Source organism: Prionailurus bengalensis, chromosome D3 (assembly GCF_016509475.1).
Source record: "Prionailurus bengalensis isolate Pbe53 chromosome D3, Fcat_Pben_1.1_paternal_pri, whole genome shotgun sequence".
Lineage (NCBI taxonomy): Eukaryota > Metazoa > Chordata > Mammalia > Carnivora > Felidae > Prionailurus > Prionailurus bengalensis.
The window spans coordinates 68,399,507-68,422,659 of NC_057356.1; the positions used below are offsets into that span (position 1 = coordinate 68,399,507).

The 23,153-nt window shown below is 52.9% G+C and overlaps 1 protein-coding gene across 8 annotated transcripts in view; it reads left to right on the forward strand.

Moving 5' to 3' along the window:
• The window catches only part of CTIF (cap binding complex dependent translation initiation factor), a 296,988-nt gene that overhangs the window by 60,376 nt on the left and 213,459 nt on the right, over positions 1 to 23,153 (forward strand). For all 8 annotated transcript variants that reach the window (XM_043558766.1, XM_043558768.1, XM_043558769.1 and 5 more), the window contains exon 2: positions 15,586 to 15,792. In XM_043558766.1, coding sequence (XP_043414701.1) covers positions 15,613 to 15,792 — 180 coding nt within the window. In that variant the 5' untranslated portion in view covers positions 15,586 to 15,612. The remainder of the gene's footprint in view (positions 1 to 15,585; positions 15,793 to 23,153) is intronic.

Below are 23,153 nucleotides of genomic sequence, written 5' to 3' on the forward strand. Positions count from 1 at the left end.
GTTGGGGAAAGAATTGCAGTCTCTTACTTTCTTATAAGACAACAAGAATTGGCATTCTTATACAGGCGAAGCAATGCCACCAAAAGTAGGAGAAATTTCCAAATGCCTCAGTAGAGAGGAAATGATCTCAAAGCCACATGGGGCTCGTATGACCGTCATTAAGACATTATGTCATAGTTTAATTGGCAGCCCTTTTCTTTGTGGCTCATGAAGTAATGGTGGGTCTCACAATTGATGACTTTGCTTTATAAGGTTTCTCCTTGGTTGAGTAAGTAGTAGTTATATTTGCTTTTTTTTTTTTTGTCAACTAGAGCAAGCTAATAACATTTTCAGTATTTGCTTTGAGTGTTGGTACTGCTCCTCTGGGACCCACAGAAATAATGTCAATTGCCTGATTACTTTCCTACCTTTCCTGTTGTATCGCTAGCACCTAACACGAAGCTTGACTAGGTGCTTTTGAAATAAATGAATGGATGGATGCATGCATGGATGGATGGACAGATGGATGGATGGATGGATGGATGGATGGATGGATGGATGCATGTATGGATGGACAGATGGATGGATGGACGGATGGATGGATGGATGGATGGGTGGATGGATGGATGTGTGGATGGATGGATGGGTGGATGGATGGATGCATGTATGGATGGATGGATGGATGGATGGATGGATGGATGGACAGATGGATGGATGGATGGATGGATGGATGGATGGATGGGTGGATGGATGGATGGGTGGGTGGATGGATGGGTGGATGGATGGATGATAAATGGGTAGATGGGTAGATGGGTAGATGGATGGATGGATGTAAGGATGGATGGGTGGATGAATGGATGATACATGGATGGATGGAGCCACACCCAGAGATGGATTTCCATCTTTGGGGAGGCAGTAGAATCCTTTCTGCGGAAGCTATAGACATATCTCCCGGATTCAGTAGGAACTTAGACTCTGTTTTTCAGGGTTTTGTTGATTCATTTATAGTCTGAGTTGATTCTCATAGTTATAGTTTTCTCTGGAGAGATCTCCAAGCTAATCAGCCAGAGATCCAACCGAAGGCAATTATCCTGGGGCCAGCTTGTATAGATACACTACATTTTTAAAGAGCTTTGTTGAGATATAATTCATACACCATACAGTTCACCTACTTTGCACTGTATAATTAAAGTGGTTTTCAATATAATCACAGATATGGGCAACGAAAATTTTAGAATACCTACAGCGCCTCAGAAACAAACAAACAAACAAACCTATTTCTCACCTATCCCACTGTCCCCCGCAGCCCTAAGCAACCACCAGTGAAATTTTTGTCTCTTTATTCTGTCCCATATTCTGGACATTTCCCATTAATGGAATCATACGCCATATGCTCTTTTGTGATTTTCACGTAGCACAATGTTTTTAAGGTTCGTTCATGTTTTCGGACATATCAGCATTTCATTCCTTTTTACGGCCAAATAACAGTCCGCCGCATGGAGAGACAGAGACGGAGAGTTGGAAATCACGTTTTGTTGATGCGTCATCATTTGGTGAACGCGTATGTAGTTTCCAAATTCTGGCTGTTATTAACAGTGCTCCCCAAAACATTCACACACAAGTTTTTATGTGGACGTCTATTTTCATTTCCTTTGTGCCTATACCTAAAACGCTGAATCATTTGAGGAACTGCCAGACCCTTTTCCAAAGCAGCAGCACTGTTTTCAATTCCCACCATCAGTGCATGAAGATTCTGCTTTTTCCACATCCTCGCCAGCACTTGGCTCCATGATTTGTAAGGTCTTTTCTGCTTCTAAGCTCCTAGGATTCTGGGGTGAAACCCAGTGACTGTCGAGACAGTGGGAGGCCCCTTTCTGACTATTCTCCTTCTGTCTCAGAGGAGTGTGCAGTGGGCTGTGGGGAATTTCTCAGTTAATTATCTGCCAGTTAACTACTCGGGCTGCTCCCTGCGGTTGTAACTGGCTACAGACTGCTCCTGCTGCCTGCATGTAAAGAGGTTATCTGCTGCTCACCGGTGCTCTAGTGGGTGAAATTAACTGCAAGGATGATGGGAAGTAGAGCCCGAGCACTGTGACGGGCTACTGAGAACAGCCACCCAGGCTCTGCCACCAGGCGGGCTCTCTGCAAGGCATCTGGCTACATCTGGGAGATTCTATGGCAGCTACCCCAGCCTAGCCCAGGGGAGAGAGCTCCAAGGCACAGGTGTCCAGGGTGGGCAATTCCACAGGCCTCCTGAGGGCAGCCCAGGGTCCTTCTCCCCATCTTCTATGGAATCCCACTTTGGGCCAGGCCTTGGAAATAGAATGATGGGAAAGACAAAGTGATCCCTGTCCTCAGGAACTCGTACCTTAGTGGATTCCCAGCCAAAGTGATCTGAAGCTCAGATTTTTCTGGCTGCCTATTTCCCCGGATACTTGACCCCCACAAGGTCTCAGGGAGAAACCTTTGGGGAAATCAACCTCAGGAGAACTACCAATACCTGAGTCCTCAACATGGCCTTGGCCAAGTGCTCTCCTCCCTGGCTCAGCCACCCGTTGCCACAGACCTCTGTCATCGGGGCGCTGTGTTCTCCCAGGTGAAAATAGCCAGCAAATGTTTGTGGTCTGCAGCGTGTAGCTTTCCCACGACCTATCTCCAGAAGTCTTGGCAGCACGTAGGACCTTTAGATTTTCTATCCTGTCCATTTTCCACTTCATCCCTCGGACCTTCATCTCATCACGGCAGGACATGGTGGGTGCCTTCAGGGATTCATTGGCTTGTGTTACAAGGACAGGGACTCTGCAATGGTGCTGGTCCTAGGGGAACACTGAGGGCTGGAGTCAGGACTGTCACTAGGCCAGAGGCACGTTGCTCCGAGGTCCCCATCTGTCAAAGAGACGTGGGAACACAGGCCCTGCCTTACTCACGCCCGGGGTTATTGAGAGGCAATGGGGTTATTGAGAGATGGGAGTAGGCTGCTCAGACCCTAGGGGCATGAAGCCAGAACCCCTTCTAGGCCTCTCCCGATAGCTTCTGACCACCTAGGTAGTTCACATCTGATGGCAGCTCCCCCTGGTCCCCTGCAAAGGCATAAAGCCATGATCTGGAGCTGGTTCCAGGGCCCACTTCAGGAACGACCACAAGTGTGGCACTTTGGGGGACATGTTGGGCAAGGAATAGGAATGTTGAGTGAGTGGGGCCCTGGGCATCTCCCTGCTATTTCATCAGAGCAGCCATATCTCAGAGCCACTCTGGGGTCAAATCTTGACTCAGCCTCTGCCTAGCCAGGTGGCCTTGGGCCATTCCTCTCTGCCTCAGTTTCCCAGTTTGTACAACGGGGACAAAAACGGTGCCTGCGTTGTAGGATTACCTTAAGCCTTAGCGCAGGGCTTGGCACATAGTAAAATGCTCAGTAAGTGTCTGTTATTACTGTCTTTTATCTATCGGGGGAGCCATTTAGAATTTTCTTTGAGAAATAAGTATGGTATCAGAGGAAAACACTTTGGAAAACAGCGGTCTGTGGGGAATACAGTGTTGATGGTTTTCTTTCCGGCTTCAGGCAAAGTCCTGAGCAGGATAGCCCTCCCCGGGGTTCTCCAAGCAAAGGCAGAAATAGCCATGGCTGTGCGGTCTCTGGACCTGGAGACGACCTGGAACGAGGGTCTGGCCTTCTGTTTCTATGGGTTTTACACTCCTGGGCTCTTGCTGTGCAGGGTTTTTTTGGTTTTGTTTTGTTTTGTTTTGTTTTGTTTTGCTTTGTTTTGGTTTGGTTTGTTTTTTCATCTCCCTGTGGTTCATGGAGAATTCGGAGAGAACCATAGGAGCCCGGGGCGTTGGATCAAGTTCAAGATTGCCGTGGTTGCTGTCCAGCAGGCCTCAGGCATCGTGTGTGATACATGCAGGCTACTCAGCCAAAGAGGGGCCTGTGCCCAGACCAGCTCTTTCTGCTGGTTCCGCTGTTTGTGTGCTACTCGTCTCTGTGCCCCTCAGCAGCTGGCGGCTGCCTGTCTGCTTATACCAAGGGGACAGAGCATCAGTTACCTGCTAACCGTTCTCTCATTTGTGGGAATGCATCATCAAACACTCTGTGGTCAACTGAACGTTGACAGTGCGCTCAGGTCTGGCTCCAGGGGGCAAGGGAAAGAGCAGACACGTTCTCGGCCTCTGAGAGCTCATAGTTGAGCTGAGGAAGGAGGAAGCCACATCAGGGCCAAGCTGGACTGTGGTGGGGGGGGGGTATTAAGGGGAGCAGTGGGATAACCCTGCATTTACTTTGGCCTTCCTTCAAGACACCCAGGAGGGGGGTCCCCATTCCCTGGACAGAGTTTGGGGGTGCACTGCCTTCTGTGATTGGCTATTTTCTTTGCTTCCAGTGCACCCCCCAGGACCTTCAGAGTGACACAGCCTCCCTGCAATGGCTCTGTGGTGATCTTCGGCCAGGTTATGGTTGAGTCCTACTGGTCTGGAGCCATATTTTTCCCTCCCTTTCTGTGATGACTTTGCATATTTTTGGTTCGGACTGCCGTGTGTTGATTTCACGTTGTAACTCCCAGGGTACAATCCTTGAGCCTGACCTGCAAGTTCTTAGGGACACTCCTCAGTTTTGTAGTCACAGACCACCTGCAGTTACTTCCTTGCTGGGGGGTCTCGAGCTCGGATGCCTGTAAGGGCCAGGCAGGCGACATGTGGGAGTGAGCGGAGCCACATGAGAGTGTGGTTGTGGGCAGTGGGGAGACCTTAGGGAGAGGGGGCATCTGTGGAAGACTGGAGATTGCATGCTCTGTCCAAAGGGGTCAGCCCTGCTTGGCTCTAGCCGATGGTTGCAACCTAGAAAGGTGGGTTAGCGTTGCTAGGTTTCCTAATTGTTCAAGAAAATCAGAAATGTGGAATTTTACATGAAATCTTTTGATTTATAAGTGGTGGCTCAGGTATCTTAAAAATACCGAACAGGCCAAATAAAATACCCGTGGTCCAGACGTGGCCCAAATGGACATTTGCAGTCTCTGCCTTGTGGCTGTGCTTCCTCGCAGAAGGAGTTAGTCATCTAAGGGGGCAGGGACAGGGGCAGGGCAGGGGCTGAAGACCCAGTGGGTGGCCGCTGCAGGCGTTCTAAGGGACAGGGTCACTGTGAGCTGGCTGGTCAGCGCGGCATCTGGGAGGCGGACTCGAGCTGTCCCTGGAGATGAGGACAGCAGAGGGGAAGGGATGCTGTTCTCACAGTGAGCCAGCTCGGCCTTCCCAGCTCTGGGGCACGTCCACAAGCCAGGCTCTGTGGACCCTGTTCCAGGCCTCCCGTTCCACCAGGCTCTCAGAAACAGCACGGTGTCGCCCCTGCTCCAGCTGGCCTCTGGTTCAGGAAGCGGTTGCCAGGAGGGAGCGAGCTGACTAGGGACCCTGGCTACCCCGAGAGAGATACTGGAGAGCCTGTCACTTGAGAAGCAGGGCATGGGGTGCCGGGGCCGCCAGACTTGGAAGAACTTCCTGGCCTTAATCCCGGGTGCTCTCATGGGTGCATTACTGGGTTCAGAGCGGGACGCTGTTGCTCTCCCTTCCTGGCATGCTCTGACTTCGTTTTCACTCTTTGTCCATCAACCCTGAAGTTTTTGAAGGTCGGTGGTGAGGCCCACCCTGTCTACCCCCAGGGCCCATGGAGGAGGAAGAATGGGTCTCAGGCAGTCCATGCAGGTTGGCAGAGCTGAGGGAAACCCAGGAACCTGGAGTACCCAGTGTGGGGAGGGCCACACTGAGGCCCAAGCAAGACACAGGCAGTTCAGAGTAGGGGAGACATTAGGGAGTGGTGGGGTCTATGGAGAACTGGAGTTCAGAAGCAGCAGGACCAATGATAGTCGGAGTGACCAAGGAGGGCTTCATAGAGGAGGTATATCTGGAGCCAGGTCCCAAGAGAGGGTTCAGTTTGGAGAGGCAGAGGGGGAGAGTTTGCAGAAGACAGAGTGGGGCATAGCTGGGCGGGGGGGGGGGGGGGCGCGTTGTGATGTCAAATGGTAATCGCAAGCAGTAATTGAGTGCCTGCTGTATGCGTGGCTGTGTCGAACACTTTCTCTTGAGTTCCCATGTAATCCTCACAATGCTTTTTGAGATGGTGCTTTTGTCCTCTAGACTGAGGACGAGGAAGCAGGCTGCCCCAAGGTCCCAGAGCTAGGAAGTAGTTTCACCAGCACTGAAGTTATAACCATTATATTACCCTGCCTGAGGATCAGGGGCAGTGAGGAAGTCGCCTGACTTCCTACCACCAGGGATTTGGCAGGAATCAGGTGGCTTCCTAACTGCCCTCTAGTTCCTGTTATTTGGAGTGAAATGGCTTTAGGAGGCACTTGAATGTGGTGGGAAGAGATTGGAGTCCTGTTCTAGGACCAGGTAGCCTTGGTGGCTGGCAGAAGGGGGGATTGGACAGGGCCACCCCCAATACCCTTGGCTTTAATGTTCTAAAGGCTGGGAGGGGCCGGAGGAGAGCCTGGGCCAGCAGCGGTGGGCGGGAGAGCCGAGGAGGCCTGCTCTCAGGGAAGGAATGAGCTGGATGCACCAGCACGAAGGGCTGGAGGACCCGCAGACCGGTCTGCCGTCCTGGCCTTGGGGTGTGACAGGTATAGGCTGGAGCGGGCCTTGAGGATCATACAGTCTTGTCAAGACAAGATTAAAGCCCATACAAAATCCAAGAGCAGGACAAGAGTTGGGTAACAGCAGAGGGGAGGGGAGGGGGTGTCAAGAGGTAGCCTGCGCTTAGCACTGAGGGAACATGTGGGGGTAAATGCTGGAGCAGGTGGGGGGCAGTGCCTGGAACAGGTGGGGCTCTCAGTGCCAGGAGCGAGTAGGGTGTCAGTGCCACCAGCAGGTTGGGGTTCAGTGCCAGTTAGAAATGCAGAATCGCTGGGGCGCCCGGGTGGCTCAGTCAGTTAAGTGTCCGACTTCGGCTCAGGTCACGATCTCACAGTTCGTGGGTTCGAGCCCCGTGTCAGGCTCTGTGCTGACAGCTCAGAGCCTGGAGCCTGCTTCAGATTCTGTGTCTCCCTCCCTATCTGCCCCTCCCCTGCTTGCTCTCTCTCTCTCTCTCTCTCTCTCACTCAAAAATAAATAAACATTAAAAAAATAAAAAAGAAATAAAAAAGAAATGCAGAATCCCAGGCTCCACCTGTGATTCAGGATCTCATTGAAGTCTGGAAAGCCCACTGCCCCTTGCCACTTTACTTTAAACTCTTGGCCACGCCTTGCGGAAGAAATACATTTTCCGTGGATAGGTAAGGCACAAATTCCACAGAACGACACTTACGCTTATGATGAATGTCACTCACTGATACTTTCAATTGAGTTACATATGTTTAAATGCTGAAATCATGGGTGTATTTTACAGCCCAGCAAACGGCTGAGACCCGCAGTTTGGAGAACAGTATGCTAGCTAACACCCTGTCTGATGTTTCAACGACGAAGGTTATACTGGGGACTCCGCTGCTGGACATGCAGAGGGTACTAGGTATCCCCCATGCTGACAGTCAGTGTTGCTGATTTCTGAGGTCGCCTTCAGCTCTGAGTGTATGTGAACTTTCCTACTTCCGGTGGTTGGGGACCTGAGGCTCCTGTATGCGGAGGTGTCCCCGAATCCCCCTGCTTTTTTTTTTTTTTTTTTGGCAAACACCAGTGTGGCCCAGAGTCCCCAGAGCCAGCACTGCCTGGAGTGGCAGAGTGAGAGAGCAGCAGGTGGCCCGGGAAAAGCCTTCTCTCCGAGGCTTGTTTACGCAGGAGGCAGGAGGTGGAGCGTGGGCTGGCAGCAGGAGTTAGGAAGGGGGTTCCCACGGCTTCCTTGGGAGAGCCGTGGGCGTCCTGTGTCCCTAAGCAGTGGCCTCTCTCCTCCCCCAGTCTCCGCTGGCGGCTGTGGCCTGGCTCGGCCCTGGGGGCTGCCCGACAGCCCGCAGAGGAGAGAGCTGTCCTTGCAGGCTCCGGTGAAGGTCTCAGTTACCAGCACAGAGGGGAACTAAGAAGGGAAGAGGGGGTGGGCCTTGTGTCACCAGGAAGCTACTACTGCAGGAGGGGGGCCTTGAGGGAGGGAGGCTGTGGGGCACCTTGGCCATGGCAAAAGCGGGGTGGAGACAGTGGTGGCCTCATTCCATGCGAGGTGAGTGGCAGTGCCGTGCTGGACCCCCCTGCCCGCCCACAGCTCACACGCGCCTACCTCTGTCTGCGGACCAGGGATGGGTGGACGGACCCATGAGCTCAGGAGCCCGGAGCAGGCCCCCCACAGCACCGCACGGCTACCCTGCAGCTGGCCTCGGGTCCAAGAGGCTAGGCCCCTCGCAGCAGCCAAAAGCCCCCAGAGCCGCACCAGGAAAACACAAACAAATCAGGAAAGCAGAAATCGAGCCCTTCCCAGGCTGTGAGCTCCCAGAAAGGGACCCAGGGTGAGTTGAGTGCCGAGGGCCTGAGGAAAAGGGTCTGATGAAGGGTGAGGGGTGCAGTGCCGCCTCCTTTTGGGGTGTGGAATGATGGATGCCCTAGAGAAGGGCTGGTGGCAGAGGAGAGAATCGTCTCCTCTGGTTCGCAGGTCACCCAGTCGTCCTGGGCTTTGGAGGAGGAGGTAATGCTTCTAATGCCTGGCTGTTCTTAAAGGGATTGGCTAAATTTACAGCTACTAATGCCATTTGTCACTGGGCAAGCACAAAGGCACGCTGAGCCGGCTGGGACGGTTCCAGCTTCTTGTCTCTGGGCTCACGGGGCGCCCGGTGATGTCAGGCCGCGGTTTGCCTTCAGATCTCTAGCCCCTGACTGTAGCACCGCGAGCTCTCACAGGCTCACAGGCAGGCCCGGCCAGAGGGTTGGGAGAGAGAGATCTCCAGCCGAGAGCCGAGAGCCCTGTCCGCAGAAGCACCTCGATGAGTGCTCATTTCCGAAGGAAGCCAGCCGCACTGCTCTGGGCAGAGGACAGCCAGGGGAAGATATTTTCGCCTGGGTCTGGGTGGAGGGACACAGGTTGGGAGAGGGGTGGCTGCCTTTTCATCAAAGAACATGAGCGTCCTTGTTTCTGGCCTTAAAAATAGCCAGGCTCACCTGTAAGCCTAGAAGGCTGCCGCGGGGGTGGGTCTGCCTGGGCCCCCAGCGCTGGGATGAGGTCCCTTATCAACCCCAGGAGAACATGGGTCTCCCCTTTCACCAGACAGCTGTGGGTGGGCAGAAGTCCCATCTGGGAAGTGCAGGCGAAGGAGCCCCCCACCCCTCCTGTCCTTGTGCAGGCTCGGCCCGCTGCACCCCTGCTCAAGCTGTGCCCACCGGGCCCACCCCTCCTGCCTGCAGGCTCTGGGCTGCCTGCCCTTTAGAGCAAAACGCAGCCTCAGCGCTTTTCTCTCTCCTGCTGCCTGCCTTTTTGTTCTTCCGCATCCATCACCTGGCAGTGGGGGCGGGGCGGGGCGACGTGGCTGGCTGGCTGCATTGGCCTCGGCAGGCTGTGCGTTCTGGACCACTGCCGCTGGAGGTATCTCTCCTCTTCCACCCTCTCCTTTCTTCTTCCTCTGGTCCCTTCCCGCCGTCACTTTCCCTGGGGATCATTAAAACATAAGCTCCTCTTGCTGGCTCGCTCAGCTTAGCCCGGCTGTGTGGGCAGTTTCCCATCCTGATTTTGCTGTGAATGGAGGAGACCCCCACCACCACCACCAAACGCAGGCAGGACAAGAGGAGGACAAGCCCTTGAGAAAGCATCCCTGTATTTCTCTGGCTTCCCACTAGCCTGTGAGTTCACTCTGTGTCTCCCCATTCTTTTTACCTTAAAAGTGGGGCAGACCTTATAGGGGTGTACCCCAAAGAATTGAAAACAGGGACTCAGATATTTTATACCCCGGTGCATAGCAGCCCTACTCACACTAGCCAAAGGTGGAAACAAAATGTCCATGGGTGGGTGATGGATAAACAAAATGTGGTCTCTACGGGCAACGTATCATTGTAACACAACGTGTTATTCAGCCATAAAAAGATGTGAAATTCTGACACGTGCTACAACATGAATGGATCTTGAAAACATTATCCTAAATGAAATACACCAAAAGAAAATTTAAAAAATTAAAAAAGCAGGGGGCGACCGGGTGGCTCAGTCGGTTAAGCGTCCGAATTTGGCTCAGCGCATGATCTCGCGGTTGGTGAGTTTGAGCCCCGCTCGGGCTCTCTGCTGTCAGTACAGAGCCCACTTCGGATCCTGTCTCCCTCTCTCTCTCTGCCCCTCCCCTGCTCACTCCCTCTCTCTCTCTCTCTCAAATAAATAAATAGTTAAAAAAAAAGAAAAGAAAAAGAACAAATGTTGAATGATTCCACTTACATGAGGTACCCTGAGCAGACAGATTCATAGAGACAGGAGGCAGAGCAGCGGTTGCTAGGGGCTGAGAGGCAGAGAATGGGAATTAGTGTTTAAAAGGCACAGAGTTTCTGTTTGGGATGATGAAAAATTCTGGAAATATGGTGAGGATACTTACACAGCACTGTGGATATACCTAATGCCAACTGAGCTGTACATTTAAAAGTGGTTACAATGGTATGTTTTATGTTATGTATATTTTACTGCAATTTTAAAAACTGGGGCTGTGAGTGGGGCACCTGGGTGGCTCAGGCAGCTGAGCGTCCGACCTCGGCTCAGGTCATGATCTCGTGGTTCATAGGCTCGAGCTCCGCGTCGGGCTCTGTGCGGACAGCTCGGAGCTTGGAGCCTGCTTCGGATTCTGTGTCTCCCTCTTTCTCTGCCTTTCCTCTGCTCATACTTGGTCTCTCTCTCTCTCTCTCTCTCTCTCTCTCTCAAAAATAAATAAAACATAAAAAAAAAACCTGGGGGTGCGAGTGCCTGCCTGAACTTCCAGCCTGATAGCTGAGCAGACAGATGATGTGGACAGCACCCCCTCTCTCTCCCTCTGCCCTCTTCTCTGGTAAACAGGTAAAGTGCTGGGCCTTTCTGCTGCAAGAGGAGCCTCTTGGCTCCCTGGCTGGGACTCATTTTGGAATGTACAAACGAACCCAGGTGATACGTTAGCCTGGTTCCCTCAGGGGAAGCAGAGTTCCTGGATGTACCCCAAGAACAGGCATCCCTGGGGAGAGTGACATAGGAGCAGGGAGGGCCGGGCAGAGGGATACTATGGATCTGGTCACCACCGTAGGCAGCTGGGCTCAGTCCACTGGCACCTGCTGAGGACTATGAAGAACACGTTTCAGTTGTTATCTGAGAGACCAAGGAGGGAGTGTTTGTGGAGGGCTGCCCCTGGAGCTGTTAACTCCTCCCACGGCCAGGGTGCAGGATTCCAGGTCCCCGGTGGGTTCCTGCAGGCATCTGCTGGCATGTGTCTGAGAAGCCCTGGGCAGAAGGTGCTCGGGAGCTGAGGGGAGGTGCAGTCAGGCTCACTGTATGACTCTGACTGGTGTTGGGGGGGAGGCACCGAGCGGAGATGAGAACACACAAGGCATCCAAGACAAGTGACCTGTGTACAGTCTTCTCTTTCCCTCTGGGCACCAGACTAATGCAGGCTGGGAATGGGTGTCAATGCCTGTCCCTTTCCTCAGTGATCACTGACCCCAGGCTCCCCCACAGGACTGTGCTGTGGTCCTGTGAGGGGCCTGCGAGAGCCTAGGGGAGAGTCCAGCAGGGCAGGCCAGTGCTTCTTCTGCGGGCGGGGCCGGGCACCTGATCCCCCTGGAAACTCTCCTGCAAAGCCCAGTCCTCCGCCTGTACCTGGAAAGTGTGCCAGGAGGCCCTTGATAAGATCTTAAGTCTTCAAGGAATAATGGGCATGGTTTTAGACACCAGCCTTTCCTGCAGGCAGCTCCTTTTCAGCCCTCTCTGGACATCAGCCTTATCATTGCAGTCCCCTGGGGCCGGCAATCTGCCCAGGGCCGGGCACTGAGCTAGGCACAGAGCCGGGGCCCTCTAGAGCCTGCGGCCCAGTGGGGAGTAAGAAGCTCACACGGCCCCTGAAGAATCCCCTGGGCTCTGGAAGGGTAGCGGAGAATGAGAAGCGAGAGGTGTCCTGAGAGCCCGAACAGGCTGCTAGGAGGTGGGATGAAGAGGCGGGGAGGTGTAGGCCTACCTGGAGCTGTGCTGTGCGCACTTGAGCAAGTAACCTAACCTCTCTGAACCTCCGTTTTCTCTTCTAAGTAGTGTAATTATACCGATTTCATGGGGTTATTGTGAGGGGCAAGTGGGTGAAGGCATATCAAGTGCTGGAAGGAGTGCCTGTCACATGATACGGGCACAGGACACATTAGCCATTCTAATCATTAGAAGTCACAGTATAATGCCCAGTAGCCCGCTCCGAAAGCAGGGAATTGGGCTAGTCGCCAGGTGGCCTCTGGGGCGCTGTTCTAGTATTCTGCGAATGTACACACTTCTAGATTTTGTGAGTAGGGGGGAAGGGGAAGATGCCTCTGGGTGAGGGGCACAGGGTGAGCAGAAGCAGAGAGGCGGAAAGAACATCGCATGTAGTTTTCTATGGCCTTGTGCCCAATTGCTACAAACGTAGTGGCTTAAAGTTTATTATTTTGAGAGAGAGAGAGAGAGAGAGAGAGAGAGAGAGAGAGAGAATCTCAAGAAGGCTCCGCACTGCCAGCGCAGAGCCCAGCGCGGGGCTCGAACTCACGAAACCGTGAGATCATGTCCTGAGCCAAAACCAAGAGCCGGGCGCTCAACCCACCGAGCCACCCAGGCACCCCCAAACTTAGTGGCTTAAAAACAAGACCTGCTGGGGCGCCTGGGTGGCTCAGTCGGTTAAGCGTCCGACTTCAGCTCAGGTCACGATCTCGCGGTCCGTGAGTTCGAGCCCCGCGTCGGGCTCTGGGCTGACGGCTCAGAGCCTGGAGCCTGTTTCAGATTCTGTGTCTCCCTCTCTCTCTGCCCCTCCCCCGTTCATGCTCTGTCTCTCTCGGTCTCAAAAATAAATAAACGTTAAAAAAAAAAAAAAACAAAAAAAAACAAGACCTGCTTATTACCTCACTGTTCCAGAAGTCAGAAGTTCAGCTCAGTAAATCACAATACTGGAGTTAAAGTGTCCGCCAAGGTCAGTTCTCGTTTGGAGGCTGGGAGACAAAGTCTGCTCCCAAGCTCACCGGATGTTGGCACCATTTACTTGCTTGCGGTTGTAGGACCCAGGTGCCCCTTCTCCTTGCTGGTCATTGGCCGGGGAGTGCTCTCAATCCCTGGAGGCTGCCTGGGCTCCTTGCACGTGCTCCTCCTTCAAGCCGGCAACGACGCATGGGGTCTTTCTCCTGCTTTGAATCTCTGTCTCTACCCCCCACCCCAGACTGAAGGGGCTCCTGTGATTGGAGGAGGCCCTCCTGAATAATCTCCCTGTCTTAAGGTCTGCTGACTGGGAATTTAATTATAGTTGCAGGACTCCTTCCCAGGAGTCCCTAGATTAGTGTTTGATTGAGTAACTGGGAGAAGGCATACACCCAGAACCCTCTTAGGGTTCTGCCTACCACACACGGCGTATGGCCCGGAGAAGGAGTGGGCTAAGAGGGGATCATGGGCAACCACAGGAGCAGGAGGGGTAAGGTGGGCGTTGGTGGTAGGAGGGATGTAAACCCACTATAAGTCTCGGATAGCAGGTGGAGGAAGGGGCATGGGACATCCCCACCGTCACCTCTGGCTGTGGCCCTGCACCACTAGGCACGCTTCTCCCAATCAGAGCAGACTCTCTGTAGACCCACCGCCACCCTGGCCTCACTCTGATGAGGGCACCCTGGCCTGAAACTTTGGACTCTTCCCTCCGGGCCGGGTGGACATACCCATGAGCCCCCGCAGGCTGCCGAGCTCAGGAGCCCAGAGCAAGCCCTGCGTAGTCCCTCTGTAGCTGGCCTGGGGTCCCCGGGAGGCTGGGCCCCAGGCAGCAGCCAAAAGCCAAAACCCAAGCCTGGAAATCATTGAGGGATGTCTGTGTCCCCTCGGCCAGTTCTTCCTCCCCATCGCCAACACCCGCCTCTGAAAAGGCCGGCGGGGGACTGGGGGAGTCCACATTCATGGTCTCAGCAGCATTTCTGGAAGTCAGCGGACCATTCCTTTCCCCGTCTTGGATCCATTACAGTTGAAAACTCAACAAACCCTTGGTAACTGGCGAATAACTACGTTCCAAAAAAGTTCTCAGTCATCCAAGGTTTTGAAATTCAAGTGTTCCTTTAAACATACCAGGGCCTTGCCTTTATTATCAATAGTCACTTTCTAGCTGCATGCAACCCCCTGTGGTCCCAGAGTCCTGTGCGTTATTCGGGTCTCCTTTGTGGCTCTATTGGTGGTAGTTTGAGACCATTCTGCTAGTTCTGGTGATGAAACCACGTATGGGTTGTACTTCCTCCAGCTGAACGGATTCCCCCATGGAGAGCACCAATTTGCAGATGATGAAAGGGCCACCAGATAAGCCTTAAAGCCCCTTCCCGTCTGGCCTAGAGCCTGTCGGAAGGAAGGGGAGGGTCTTTGGTGGGAAGGGACACAGAGGTGTGAAAGGTCCTGGTTCTCCCCACTTCCGGGTGGGGTCCGGTGGGAGCTTTGGGGGACAGGAGTGGGCAGTGGGGGTGTCCCTGGGGGTCTGGGCCGCTGCAGTGGCTGGTTCCATCAGTCTGGTCAGGAAGGACGGCAGTTATGTTGGCGGACTTCAGCAGGTATCCTGGAATGCCCTCCACATCGTGCCAGGCCACCACAGAGAGAGGGCCCAAGGGCTAACGAGAGAGTCACGTGCCTGTGGAGGGTGGCCAGACAGCGTCCGTGCCTAGGCCGTGCCCTCCCAGACCTCCACCAGGCCTTTCATGTTCCACCATCAATAGCCAGTCACGTCCTTATAGACTGAGCACGGCATGCCCTGATAGCCACATCCTAACAAGGCTGCGAGATTGTGTCTACCACTTAAGGCCTAGAGGCCTGAGCTAATTTAGAGGAGAGTGTGGTGTCCACAGAGGGAACATCTCTTTAGAAGGAGACATTTTCATTTATTTATTTAGAGAGGGTGGGGGAGGGGCAGAGAGGGAGGGAGAGAACCCTAAGCAGGCGCCGAGCTGTTGTGCACAGCCCAACGCGGGGCTTGAACTCACGAACCGTGAGATCGTGCCCCGAGCCAAAATCAAGAATCAGGCACCCAACTGACAGAGTCACCTGGTGCCCCTAGAAGGAGACATTTTTTTGGAGGACCCAGGCCACCTAGAGGGTTTGTGTCTGGGGACCCCTTACATCCTAATGCTTGGGTCAGGGACGTCAAAGCTTATGGTCTGTTTCATTCTGGTTTGTGATAGATTCTGCTAATTCCAGTTGTGAAGTGGGGCTTGGGTGGTAGGCTGGGTCCCTCCTCTGCCTTTTCCCAGGTGGTGAGGTCCAGCTACCACACAAGTTATCACACAAGTTACTGTGTTGGCCAGTGAGGCAAGTCACCGGCCTTCTCCGGGCCTCAGTTTCCCTGTGTGTACAAGGGTAGTTGCAGCATATTCTTCATACAGAAGGCCAGCTGGCACGCCATTGACTTCTCAGGGATGTTGGGAGGCCAAGGTGCCGTAATGGGTGAGAGAATGTTCCGGGAGCGGGGAGTAGTTCTCGAGTGGGGCGTCATCCCCGCCTCCAGCTACGTCTCACAGAGCCCGCTGTTCTGTCTCCTGCAGCCCGGACGCAGCCCCTGAGCTGGAGGGATGGAGAATTCCTCCGCCGCGTCAGCCTCGTCCGAGGCTGGGAGCAGCCGCTCGCAGGAAATCGAGGAGCTGGAGCGTTTCATCGACAGCTACGTGCTCGAGTACCAGGTGCAGGGGCTGCTGGCCGACAAGACGGAGGGGGACGGCGAGAGCGAGCAGACCCAGTCCCACATCTCCCAGGTGAGCGCTGCGCAGGTGCGGGGGCCTTGGCAGACTCGAACATGCTTCCAAATCCCAAATCCGGGCAGCGTGTGGCCGCCTGGCCCTTGCTTGCTGAGGCACGGATGGCCCCAGGCAGCAGAGCGCGGGATCCAGGCAGGAAGCCCCCCTGCTCCGACTCTACTCCATCCCACCGGGCTGGGCAGCTGGGGCCTGGCCAGACTCACAATTCATTGAACGCGTGGTTATAGAGTTCCTGCCATGTGCTAGGCACCGTTCCCTGTCCTCCACAAGCTCGTGTTCTAGAAGAGATCTGGAGGTTGTAGCTTATCAGGAATGCACACCGTATAAGGGTATAACTTGTGAACGTTCTCTCCGATCTCAAATACAGGCCATTGTTGGCGGCCACAGAACTGAGTCTCATGCCGTCTGTCTCAGGCCTCAGGGGGCTCTGCGTGCCAGACCTAGTTAGGCGCATGAGGCGTTTTGACTAGAACTTCAGGTTGGTGCCATCTGCTCCGGGGCTAGTCTGGCAGCCCAGACTCAGCCGACTCTGGGCCAGGATTTGGAAATCTTGAGTTCTCGAGAATAAAGTGTGAGCCATGCAGGGTAGTGGCCATATCGCATGCATCTTTCCTCAACGCCGTAAATTCCCGGTAGATACTTGTTTAAGAATTGGTTCCAGATTTGCTTCTAGCTGCCCGTGTGACTTTTGGCACACCCCTCAACTTCTCCGAGCCTTGATTTTTCCTATCTGGTGAATGGAGATTATTCTGCTTCCTCAGGAATGTTGAAAGAGAAAAGGTGGGAACGTATGTGATGCTTTCTTTAGTGTCCTCGAAGTTTTGAATCACAATTAGTAGAAGCTTCTAACGTGTCCATTATTCGCTCTACAGTGTATATTGAGCACCCACCCTGTGTCTGACTCTGTTCTAGGGCTGGGCGTCTGGGAGGGAGCAAAAGAGGCATAAAGCTCTGCCCTCCTGGGACTTACATCCTGGGGGTGGGTGATAATCGCTGCGGAGGAAAATAAGTTCAGAAAAGGAAATGGGGAGTGATGAGGGTCGGGAGGAGTTCGCTGTTTCAAAGAGGGTATCAGGAGAGATGTCACCGAAGTAGGTGGAGGGGTGAGCTGTGCAGCTATCTCGGGCAGAGGCCCCGCTGGAAGAGTATTCCAGAGGCAGCGAGAAGGCCAAGGCGCAGAGAAAGGGGGAGAGCCAGAGGGGATGAGTCAGGGAGACCATGGGGTCACATGGACGAGATGTGCGAGCACTGAGCCCTGGAGTCTGCCAACATCGAGAAAGCAGGGATGGGAGGAGGAGTCAGCCAGAGAGCAGGAGGGGGGTTGGCCACGGGCGGAAGGAAGACCAGGCGGGGTGGAGTGCAGGAAGCCGGGGAAGGTGTGTTTGAGGAGATGGGGGCGGGGCGGGCTGACCTTGTGGACTGTGGCTGCCAGGCCAGGGAACAGGAAGCCTGAGGATGACCTCCCCAAGCAGTGGGGGCTACTGGGGACCCTGACTAGAGGGGTGACCATCAAGTGGTGGGGGCGAACGTCAAGGAGATATGGGTTGGAGATGGGGAGGGTGATACAGATCCTCTGTGTATTACAGGCATTTGCTGTAAAGGGGGGAGATGTGTTCTTGGGGGAAGTGAGGTCAAAACAGGAGCGTACACAGCCTGTTGTGCATTGATGGGAGTGATCTGGGGTAGAGGGGAGGCTGCACAGTGGCCTTGAGTAGATGACAGGGCTTGGCCTTGGCTCCGGTCCCCAGCGGCTCACCCACAATCGCAGAGGGAGATTTCCAGGCTTTTAGTCATGCTTCCAGAATGACAGCTGGTGGTGCAACACAGCTGTGAGCTTCTCCGGCTACTTTCAGCCACGAGGGTGCAGGTGCAGAGTTACAACGCTGAATTTAGCCAAGACTGTTTCTCTGGGCGCTGACAGTGCAGGGAGAGAGGGGCGAGGGAGTGAGGGAGTCAGGACAGTGACATTCCCTGACACTGAGCCAGTTAAGGGCAGGAGTGAGGGCCCAACGTGGTTATAGATACGGAAGGGGTGGAGGGTCAGTGGACGGGGGCCTGGGGGGCCTGGGAAGTCAAAGAATTACCAGAATCGTGGCACCGGAAGGAGTGAGCAGAAAATGGAAGCGCCGGGGAGTGGGTGTTTGGAGTCCAGGGCAGGACGTGCAGGAGTTGGCAACGAAAGTCTGGGCACGAGCATCGGGGTACTTGGGCAGAGGAGACATCAGGAAGGGAGGGGCGGTGGAACCGATGGCAGGGCACAGGAGCCACGGTGACTGACATCAGCGTCACCAAGAAAGGCTGGTGCCGGAGAAGGCGGCAGTGATCCAGGAGCAAAGTCTTCAAGAAGAACAGGGACTGAGGTGGGGGTGAGTGACCTGGGGGTCCACAGGTGACTGCGAGGAGGAAGTGTCCTGTCTGATGATGCATCAGTTTTCAATCACGCTTGATGTACAGTCAACAATATCATAACCTGGAATGGAAGGGGCAGGGCGGTCTGACTAGGCTGGAAAATTTCCAGGGGAAATGAACGTCTTTGGGTCGTGCAGTGCAGGAAGGGGCAGAATTAGGTGAACCGACTCGTGCATACTCCCGGAAGCATCCCAGAGTGGACTTCCCCAGCAGCAGGCCCTGTGGACGGGGTGCGGGGCTGGCCTGCCTCCCGCACTGTGCAGGCCCAGGGTGACCTTTGGCACGACATCCTTCGAAGGCTCCTCCAACGTGAAATAGGCTTTTACAGGTGGAGGGTCCGAGGATGCCGTGAAGCTTCACCCCAGAGGAATACTTTACAAAATGGTAGAATTTCTGTTCCCAGAGCAGCCACTGGGGAGAGAATTCTGGGAGGAGGGGCCCTCCTGCTGTCTCTGACCTCCCTGTGGTGATGGCTGAGCCCTCAAGATATAGAGCAAATAGAGACGTGCCCTCACTCAGGGCCCTGCCCTTCTAGCTCCTGTTCCTGGGATAGGTCGGGACTGACCATGCCTGGGGGTCCACATCTGCAGGGGCTTTGAAACAGATGTTTGTTGTGAAGCCGCCTGGAAAGCACGGCTACTTGTAACATCTGATGCATTCCTTAAGCTTTGTGTTCTCTGATGTTCCCTGCAAGAATGCGAAACCTGGGATCTGCTTGTGAGGCACTGGCCAAGGAGGGACATTTTTTTTTTTTTAATTTTTTTTTTCCAACGTTTATTTATTTTTTGGGGGGACAGAGAGAGACAGAGCATGAACGGGGGAGGGGCAGAGAGAGAGGGAGACACAGAATCGGAAACAGGCTCCAGGCTCTGAGCCATCAGCCCAGAGCCTGACGTGGGACTCAAACTCACGGACCACGAGATCGTGACCTGGCTGAAGTCGGACGCTTAACCGACTGCGCCACCCAGGCGCCCCCAAGGAGGGACATTTTAATCCCAGTCCCACCAAACCTGCTCCCGTACACCCACAAAGACAGCTGGGGTGCAGACTCCAGAGGAAGGGGCAGCTGTGGACAACTCTAAGTAAGGCTGGGGTTAGATGTGTTTATATAACACGCTTCTTTAAAAAAAAATAAAGTCTCTGTTGACACAACTTTATGGGAAGTCTTTCTGCTAGAGCACTTTTGCTTGTTTTTATTTAACCTGATGACTATTTTAAATGGAAGCCACCCCCCCCCAACCAAAAAAAAAAAAAAACCCTCAGAGAATGTCTCCATCGGCCTGTCTGAAGTGGTTATTTTGATGTTTCTGGAAGAGGAAAATTGTTAAGAATTTTGGAAACCTTGAGAAAACTTGAGAGAATAGAGAGTCATGTTGCTTTCCAGTTGGTGAGATCATTTTTTTAGGATCTGAGAGATGATGGTTGACAGAAGAAAAGACCTCATGATGCTTGTACAGTTGTGTTCTCCCCACCCCTTCTTTTAAAAAAATTTTTTTTTAATTTTTTTTTCAACATTTATTTATTTTTGGGACAGAGAGAGACAGAGCATGAACGGGGGAGGGGCAGAGAGAGAGGGAGACACAGAATCGGAAACAGGCTCCAGGCTCTGAGCCATCAGCCCAGAGCCCGACGCGGGGCTCGAACTCACGGACCGCGAGATCGTGACCTGGCTGAAGTCGGACGCTTAACCGACTGCGCCACCCAGGCGCCCCTTTAAAAAATTTTTTTAATGTTTATTTATTTTTGAGAGAGACAGAGCATGAGCAGGGGAAGGACAGAGAGAGAGGGAGACGCAGAATCCGAAGCAGGCTCCAGGCTCTGAGCTGTCAGCACAGAGCCTGATGCAGGGCTCAGACTCATAAGCCATGAAATCATGACCTGAGCCGAAGTCAGATGCTTAACCGACTGAGCCACCCAGGCACCCCTTTCCCCACACCTTCTTTAGCAACAACTAGGGAGAAGGATGGATGCATGGATGGATGGATGGATGGATGGATGGAAGGAAGGATGAATGAAGGGAAAGAGAGAGAGAGAGAGAGAGAGACAGAGCTCGAGAGAGGAAGGGTCAGAGAGAGAGGGAGACACAGAATCTGAAACAGGCTCCAGGCTCCAAGCTGTCGGCACAGAGACCGACGTGGGGCTCGAACTCACGAACCTCGAGATCATGACCTGAGCCGAAGTCGGACGCTTAACCGACTGAGCCACCCAGGTGACCCTACCATTAGCCTTTTGTGGAAGAGATCGGGATGTTACTAAGTGGGAAATGTTTGGCACTTCCTGAAGTTAGTGGACGGTCTAGTGGATCATCATAAAGCTTCAAAGCAGTTTTCATCACACCAGGAGCTTGGACAAATGTTGATGTACAAGCCCCACCTAAAGTTCAGTTGAATGAGGAGGGGCTTGGACATTGGCCTTCTTTATAAGCCCCCACTTGACTCTGAAGCCCTGATGAGGCTGACAGCCATGACCACGGGTGGGACATGTCTGTCTCCCCTCCCCATCCTTCCGTGGCCACCTGCCTTGAGCTCCGCCGTTGGATGGATAGAATGTAGAGACGTTGTAAAGAGCAGATACATTGAATGAAAACGTATTTCCAATAAATTCTGTTAACAGGTCAACTGAAGAACGAGTGAGGGTGAACATAACTTCTTAATGGTCCTTTTTGATGTTGTCAGGCACTTGGAGGTCCTGGGTTTTGTCTGAAATGCGAAGTGTCCTTACCAAGAGTGAGGCAACCATGCAGGTGTAATGCAGATACTCAGACTGATCTGAAGAAGTGAGTTTGAGGGACATCGTGGGATGTTTGTGCATGGGGCACTCATTTAATTAGCGACGCGATTTATTTTTCATTACACAAGGACTATACGCGGACGTTCTCATGGTACACACGAATTCTAATATTAGCAACAAAGTCTCCCTTAGCTACCACCTCATTTCAGTGCCTGATGAATGAGTTAACTTCATCACCTTTTTTTAATGCTTTCACCAACACACACACACACACACACACGCACACGCGCGCGCGCGCGCGGACTTATAGAAATACATTATTTCAAAGTCCTAAATCATAGCCAGTGAATATGTTGGTCAGTAACCTACATCTTTCACCTCGCCGTGTGCCTTAGGGGTTCTTCCGGACCTTCTACATCTGCTGTGTTCTGTTTAACGGCTATACAGTAGTCCATAGTATGGATGTCCCATACTTTAACATTCACCTATTGATGGGAACTCAGGTTAACTTCTCAATTTTCCCCTGGAAACGTTAGAGACTTCAGTGAGTATTATCGAACATGCGCATATGAAAGTGTTTCTGTGGGTAGATGCTGAGAAGAAGAATCAAGTTTAATAGCTGTTGCCAAATTGTTTTCTGCGATGTTCTGTTTTCACACCACCACCAGCGGATTGGGACAAAGCATCTCTTGGCATCTTAATTTGCATTTTCTTAACTTCCAGGGAGGTTGCTCTTCAATCTGATTACCAGTCATTTCTTAGGAAGTTAAAAATTTTACTTTACTTTTAATATTTGTTCATGTTGATTTACTTTTGAGAGAGAGAGAGAAAGAGCGAGCTTGAGTGGGAGAGGGGCGGGGGGGGTGGGGACAGAGAATCCGAAGCTTCTCTGTGAGGTCATGACCTGAGCCAAAGTCAGACGCTTACCCAACTGAGCCACCCCTACAATTACATTTTACCTTTTTTTTTTTTATGTTTATTTATTTTTGAGAGAGACAGAGACAGAATGCGAGTGGGTTGGGGCAGAGAGAGAGGGAGGCACAGAATCCGAAGCAGGCTCCAGGCTCTGAGCTGTCAGCACAGAGTCCGACGCGGGGCTCGAACCCACAAACCGTGAGATCATGACCTGAGCCGAAGTCGGTCGTGCAACCGACTGAGCCACCCAGGCGCCCCTCTATTTTACTTTTAAAGCAACAACTGGAAAAATAGAGATAATCAGAAAATAGACGAAGAAGCCCACCATAACTTTACGACAAAATCTAATGTCATTTTTATGTATTATTTTTTCCTTTATATACCTTTTATGAAATTGAACTTCTAGCATACATATAATTTTTAGCTTACTTGTTTAGTTAGCATGATCTCCTAAACATCATTTGGCGGTTCGGCATAAAGTATCATCATTTCAACCTGCTCTTTTTCTGCCAGTCACTGTCGGCTAAGTAGTGAAGTATAATTAGAGCTAACATTTGTTCGTTCAAGCCCTGGTCTAGGTTCTGGGGAGAAACTCTAAGAACAGAATGGGCCATAATCCTTGACCCCAACCCCTAGCCCTTCTTTTCAAGTGAGGAAAGACAGACGGCAGACACCTGAGTGGGGCAGGAGACGGGGTGGTTCTGAGCTTCCCCGGTGGCTCACTTAGACTTTGGGGCAAAGATTTGAAGAAGGTGAGAGAATGAGCCCGCCTGGGAACCAGTGTTGCAGGCAGAGGGAATGTGATGGCACAGCGCTGGTGGAGGAGGGTGCCCTGCTTGGAGGAACAGCCTGTGGGCGGGTCTGGCTGGAGCAAAGTGAGCAAGAGGGAGGATCCTAGAAGAGCCAGATCTGGAGGGCCTTTTCCTCCCCACCGAGGACTCTGGCCTTTTCTCTAGTGACACTGGGCAGACTCTAGAGGGTTCTGAGCAGAGGTTGGGCATGATGTGACTGGTTAAATAGGATCACTCGGGATGCTGTGTGGAGAATAAGCTATGGCAAGGGGAGGGGTCAGAAAAGGAGGCCGGGGGACCAGGAAGCCATGTGGTTGGTCCAGGCAAAAGGTGATAGTGACTCGGAGCAGTGGGATCACCGTGCAGGTGCTAAGAAGTGGTCAGATACTTGTTATACTTTAAAGGTACAGATAACGTGATTTTCTTTTTTTTTTTTTTAAGTTGATTTATTTATTTTGAGAGAGAGAGAGAGAGAGAAAGCACCAGCAGGGGGAGAGGCAGAGAGAGAGAGAG